Raw genomic sequence first — 6,224 nt, forward strand, 5'->3', positions numbered from 1 at the left:
GCGAGGCGGCGACGTCGGGCTCGGCGGTGGCGACGCCGTTGGCGAGCTCGGTGAGCAGCGGCTCGAGCCGCGTCGCGATGGCGGCGAGCGCCGCGAGCGCCGCGGCGCCGCGCGCGCGCACCGACTGCTGCGCGTCTGAGAGGGACTTGACGAAGGTGGTCTGCAGCTGCGGCACGAAGGGCTTGAGCGCGGCGGGGGAGCGCCCGAGCAGCAGCGTGAGCGCGGCGAGGATCGCCGCCTTGACGCCGGCGGGGAAGCGGTCGCCGATGACGCGGATGAGCGGGCCGGTGATCTGGATGACGAAAGGCTTGAGCGCCGCCACCGGCGTCAGCCCGATCGCCTCTCCGAGCGCGAGAGCGGCCGCCTCGCGCAGCTCCGCGGAGCCGGTCATCAGCGAGTGCAGGTAGACCGCGACGAGCGGCGCGAGGCCCTTTGGCAGCGCCAGCCCCGCCACCTCGACGCGACCCGCCGCCGCCGCCTGGCCAGCCATGTCGGACCCCTCGGCGGCGGCCGCCTTGCGCGCAGCAGCGCGCGCCTCGTCGGCGAGTGAGGCGAGCGCCTCGCGCAGCGTGTGGACGTGGAGGGGGTAGCGCTCCTTGGGCAGCGCCTTGACGAGCGCGTCGAGCGCGCCCCACGCCGCGCGCACCACGGCGGGCTGCGGCGCGTTGATCGCCCCGACGAGGGCGGCGAGGACAGGCCCGAGGTGCGGTGCGTGCTCCTCGGCGCGCTCGCACATCACCGCGCCGAGCAGCGCGCACGCCGCCGCGCGCGAGTGCGGCGGCGCGGCTGGCGCGGCGGCGCGCAGCACCTCGCCGTACAGCAGGTGGAGTCCCTCCTCGCCCACGGAGAGCGAGAGGGACCGCGCCGCACCGAGCAGCGCCTCGCGCTGCTCGGGCTCGGCCGCGCCCGCGGGCGCGCCGGCGGGGAGGAGCTCCGCCTCGAGGACGACCCCGTCGAGCAGCGGCGGCAGCGCCACGTCGAGCTGCAGGTGGAGGTGCTCGCCGCAAGAGTGTGCGACGGCGCCGAGCGCTCGCGCCGCCGCGGTGCTGACAGGGCGCGCGCAGAGGCGCGGCAGCAGGAAGGGGACCACGGCGGCGGGCCGCTGCGCCACCGCCTCGCGCAGCCCGCGCATCGCGGCGTCGGCGTCGGCCGGGTCGCCCGAGCCGAGCAGCTCGAGCATCGCGGGGATGATCTCGTGCACGGCCGCCGCGCCAACCACGCGCTGCAGCGCGGCGAAGGCGCGCGCGGCGGCGCCGTACACCGACGCCGCCTCGTCGCAGAGGCCGGCGCGCACCGCGCCGATGAGCTCGGGCAGGAAACGCTCGACGTGCTCGCGGCCCGCCGAGGCGATGAGCTGCGTGAGCCCGATGGCGGCGCCCGCGCGCCGGTCCTCGTCCCCCTCCTCGAGCTCGCGCCGCAGCAGCGGCAGCAGCCGCGGCAGCACGCGCTCGCCCAGCTTGACGACGAGCTCGCCGAGCGCCGCCGCCGCCGCCTCCTGCGGCTCGTCGTCGCCGCCGGCCAGCGTGCCGATGAGCTGCGCGGCGAGGGTGGGGAGGATGGCGCGCCTAGTGAATGTCAACTAGTGTTAATCAGTGTTAATTAGTGTTACCTAGGCGAGGGTGGGAGGATGGCGCGCAGGGTGCGCGGCGTGTTCTCGACGAGCGTCTTCCACACGGTGCCCGCCGCAGCCTAATTAGTGGCAACTAGTGTTAATTAGTGTTAATTAGCGTCTTCCACACGGTGCCCGCCGCAGCCTTGACGGCGGCGGCCGTGTCGGAGCGCGCGATGTGCAGCGCGGCGAGGAGGGCGTGCTGCTGCGCTGTCGGCACGTGCGCGAGCGGCGAGTCGGCCGGCGGGTCCTCCCCCTCCTCGAGCACCTGTGGGGAGGGGCCGAGCCGGCTCCGAGAGGGCCGAGGCGAGGCGCGCCCTTGCCCTCCTCGAGCGGACCGGAAGAGGGCCGCGCTAGGAAGTGTCTAGGAAGTGTCTAGGAAATGTCTAAGCAGTGTCTAGGAAGAGGACCGGAAGAGGGCCGCGCTCCGTCAGCCGCAGCAGCAGCTCGCCGAGCAGCTCGATCGACGACTGGCGGATGCGGTAGTTGTCTGAGGCGAGGCCCTGCTGCAGCGGGGGGAGGAGCAACTCCGCCGCCGCGCGCGTGTACGTCGCGATCACGCCGTGCGCGGCGCGCAAACTCGCCTCGCGCACCGGCTCGGCGCCTACAGGAAGGTTCCAGGAGCGGTCTAGGAAAGGTCTAGGAAAGGCCTCGCGCACTTGCTCGGCGCCTATTCGCAGCTCCGCCCCTCACGGCCGCGCTCTTCACAGCTCGCCTTGCAGACCCGGCGCGGGCGCCGTCCGCGAGCCCCGCCAGCACAACCGGCAGGACGGCGCCCAAGTGGTGCTCGAAGCGAGGCCCAAGCACGCGGGGCAGGTGCGTCCACAGCGCCGCGTGCCCCTCGCGCGCCGCCGGGTCGGGGTCCTCCGCGCCGGCGAGCAGCGCGGGCAGCTCGTCAGAGACCGCCTCGTCGCCGAGCGCCGCGAGCACCTCGGCGAGGCCCTGCGCGGCGCCCGCGCGCTCGACGGCGGACGAGTCGCGGCGGAGGCCCTCGCGAAGCCACGCCATCAGGTTCGGGAAGGCGTCGACGCCGAGGCCGGCGCAGAGCCGCCCCAGCGCGCGGGCGCCGGTCGAGCGCACCTCGGGGATCGGGTCGAGCAGGACAGACTGCAGCTGAGGCATCATCATGTCGAGGTAGGGCAGGATGTCCTTCGGGTCGGCGAGCAGCGAGCACATGTTGCCCGTGATGTGCGCCGTCCGCCGCTTGGCCTGCGCCGATGGCGCGCGCAGCCCGCGCTGCAGCACCGGCACGATGAGCGAGAGCGAGGGCGGGTCGACGCAATGCTCGAACTGGCAGTGCGCGAGCGCAGAGAGGGCCGCGTCGGTGCCCGCCGCCGGCTCGGCGAGCGCGTGCAGCAGCGCCGGCAGGATCTCGGAGATCTCCGGGTTGCGGATCACGGATCCGACCGACTGCAGCGCGGCGGAGGCGGACTCGCGCACCTTTGCGTGCGAGTGCGTGAGGGCGGTGGTGAGCGCCGGCACGAGCTGCGGCAGCGTCGCAGACAGCTGCTTCGGGTTGACGAAGGCCATCGACCCCATCAGCTCGACGGCGGCGTGCTGCGCGCGCCACTTGTCCTCCTCCTTGAGCGAGCGCAGCAGCGACGGCAGCACCATCTTGACGCCCTGCGCCGAGAGGCTCGACATGATGACGCCGGACGCCGACACCGCTGCGTGCCGCACGCCGCCCGAGCCGTCGGCGACGCACGAGAGGAGCAGCGGCAGCGCGCCTAGGAAGTATCTAGGAAGTCTCTAGGAAGTCTCTAGGAAGTGTCTAGGAGCAGCGGCAGCGCGCCGACGACGTGCGGCTCGAAGAGGCGGCCGAGCGTCTCGCAGAGCGCCTCGAGCGCGAAGAGGGCGCCCTCCTTGGCGTTGGACGCCTCCTCGCCCCGCTTCTTCTCCTCGATGGCGGCCTGCAGCGCCGCCATCACGCCCTCCTTCTTCAGGCTGGCAATGCCGAGCCCCTTGACCACTCCGGCGAGGCCAAAGGCGGCGCCGCGCCGCATCGCGTACGACGGCGTCGCCAGCAGCGTCGCCAGCAGCTCCTGCAGCACCTCGGCGCCGCGCGGCTTGACCTCCGCCCGAGAGAGCAGCGCGGAGAGCGACTTTGCCGCCGTGCGCTGCACCACCTCGGACGGCGTCGCCAGCGAGTCGACGAGCCGCGAGAGCACGAGCCCGACCTTAATTAGTGTTAATGACTGTTAATTAGTGTTAATTAGTCGACGAGCCGCGAGAGCACGAGCCCGACCTTGGGGTCGTCGGGAGGGATGTGGCGCGCGAGGGCGCCAAAGCAGACGACGACGCCCGTGCGCACGCGGTCGTCCGCCTGTTCGCACCCGAGCCGTGAGGAGAGGCGGCTCGTCTCTCTCGCCGCGCGCCACGTCTCGTCCGCCTCGGTGGTGGCCGCCTCGGAGAGCATCGTCTCGAACATCGGGGCGAGGAGCGGCACCATCCGGTCGGGCGCACCCTGCTCGTTGATGAGCGCGCAGCCCGCCGCCGTCATCGCGGCCGCCACCTCCTCCACCTCGTCGGCGAGCGCGCGCTTGAGGAAAGCGAACGCCACCGGCAGCTGCATCACCGACGCGGCGGGCGCCACCGCCGCCAGGCAGAGCGCGACTCCGTGCCGCGCTCGCCAGCCGTCGTCCTCCTCCTCGGAGCCTAGAGTCGCAAGCTGGCTGTGTCCAGGCGCCGCTCGCGCGGCGGGCGGCGCCTCCCCGCTGGGGCGCGGCCCTCGGCTCCGTTGGCGTGCGGCGCGCCCTTCTTGCCCTTGGCACCCGCCGCGGCTTTCGGCGGCGGCGACGCCTCCTTGTGCATCTCGAAGAGACGCTGCAGCAGCGTGTGGAGCCGCGGCGGCTCGTCGGCGGCGGCCGCCGCGAGCGCACGCGCCGCCTGTGCCCGCTCGCGGCCCGAGAGGGCGGCGAGTTCGGGCAGCAGCTCCGCCTCGAGCGAGGCCGGCAGCGGCGGCGCGCCCGGCTCCGCGGCGTCGACGCAGCCGGCGTAGAGCGCCCACGCGTCGGCGCCCCGCGCGGCGGCGGCGGCGTCGTCGTCGTACCTCGCCAAGTGGAGCCGCGCTGCGAGCGGCGCGTCGGGAGGGTGCCACCCCTCGGCGAGCGGCGCCGCGTGGCAGAGCGCGCTGAGGGCCGCGCACCGCTCGTCGGGCCCCTCGGCCGCGGTGGCGGCGCGGACAAGCTGCGGCAGCGAGGCCGGCTGCAGGGCCGGGGCGAGGACCTCGAGCGCGACCGCCGCGTCGGCGCGCCACCGGTCGCTCGAGAGGAGGGAGAGGAGGAGGCGGACGCTCGTGCGGCGCGCCGGCTGGTCGAGCGGCAAAGAGGGCGCGGCGTGGAGGGTGAGCAGGCTGAGCGACGCCGCCGCCGCCGCCCGGTCGGCGAGGGCGCATTCGAGCAGCGGGAGGAGCAAGCTGTACCCCGCGGGCGGCAGCGGCATCCCGTCGCACGCGCCGAGGAGCGCCTCGAGCAGCGGCGCGAGCGCGAGAGGCTCCGAGCCGCCCGCGCCACTCTCCCCCGCCGCGTCTCCGGGCGCGAGCACGCGCAGCAGAGCCCTCGCCACCGGCGCGCGAACGGCGTGCAGCGGCGCGGCGGCGCACGCGAGCAGCGACTCGAAGAGGGCCTCGAGCCACCCTCCGCCGTCCGCCGCGCGCAGAGCAGGCAGCGCCGGGAGCCGGACGAGCAGCGGCAGCAGCTGCGGCAGCCTGCCTCGCACCGCCGCGGGCGCGGCGTCGGCGGCGGCCGAGAGGAGCTCGCCCAAGCGGCGCAGCTCGGTGGTGCGCCGGCCGAGCCTCTCGCACGCCTCGGCCTCGGCCGCGGCCACGGCCTGACGCTGTGCCTCGGCCTTGTCCACCTTCGGCTTCTTCTCGGCCGCCGCCGGCTTGCCCGCCTCCGCCGCGCGCCGAGCGAACGTTGCGCGGATCGCAGCCTCCACGTCCTCGTCGGCGCCTCGCCCGTTGGCGCCGCCGCCGCCGCCGCCGCCGCCGCCTGGCGTGCTCGACGCGGCGGCCGCGCGCTGCGAACGCAGCGCATGGACCTCCGACGGCGTCGCGGCAGCGAGCTCGTCCGCAGCCTCGCGCATCGGGGCCTCAAGCCGCGGGAGGAGGGCGGCGGTGACGGCAGCCCGCACCTCGGCGGGCGAGGCGGCGAGAGCGCCCAGCGAGGCGAGCGCCGCCAGCCTCGTGTCGCGCGAGGCGGAGGCGGCGCCCTTGTCCGAGGCGACCAGCTCGGCAACCGCGTCGGCCGCGCCCCGCAGCAGCCCCTCCGCCGCCTCCCCCCACGCGGAGGCGACCTCTTCCCACGGCCTCCGGCCGCCGCAGCCGCCCGGCCCGGCGGGCTCGCGGGGCAGAAGGGCGGGCTGGTGGCAGAGGAGGAGCAACCGCGGCACGAGCGGCGGAAGCTCCTCGCACCTCGCGTCGCGCAGCCGCGACATCCCCGCACGCAGCGCCGCGCGGAGCCTCCGTCCGTGCGCGACCGCCGCCCCCGCAGCGGCGTCGGCCGGGTCGGCGTCGGGCTCGCCCGCGGCGCCGTCGGCACCCGCCGGCTCCGTTACCTGCCTCCGCGCCGCCCGCTCGAGCGCGCGCAGCACGGCGGCCGCGGCGACGGCCGGCGCG

The 6,224-nt window shown here is 75.5% G+C and overlaps 1 protein-coding gene across 1 annotated transcript in view; it reads right to left on the reverse strand.

Moving 5' to 3' along the window:
• Positions 1-6,224, reverse strand: part of EMIHUDRAFT_468400 (hypothetical protein) — a gene marked incomplete at its 3' end in the record, with an annotated part of 9,552 nt that overhangs the window by 824 nt on the left and 2,504 nt on the right. The window contains exons 4-12 of the mRNA XM_005782799.1: positions 4,381-6,163; positions 3,855-4,264; positions 3,409-3,786; positions 2,334-3,358; positions 2,269-2,279; positions 2,020-2,213; positions 1,740-1,877; positions 1,610-1,689; positions 14-1,565 (exon numbers count right to left, since the gene is read on the reverse strand). Of these exons, the coding sequence (XP_005782856.1) occupies positions 14-1,565; positions 1,610-1,689; positions 1,740-1,877; positions 2,020-2,213; positions 2,269-2,279; positions 2,334-3,358; positions 3,409-3,786; positions 3,855-4,264; positions 4,381-6,163 (5,571 nt within the window). The remainder of the gene's footprint in view (positions 1-13; positions 1,566-1,609; positions 1,690-1,739; positions 1,878-2,019; positions 2,214-2,268; positions 2,280-2,333; positions 3,359-3,408; positions 3,787-3,854; positions 4,265-4,380; positions 6,164-6,224) is intronic.

This window comes from Emiliania huxleyi (assembly GCF_000372725.1).
Source record: "Emiliania huxleyi CCMP1516 chromosome Unknown EMIHUscaffold_186, whole genome shotgun sequence".
Classification (NCBI taxonomy): Eukaryota; Haptophyta; order Isochrysidales; family Noelaerhabdaceae; genus Emiliania; species Emiliania huxleyi.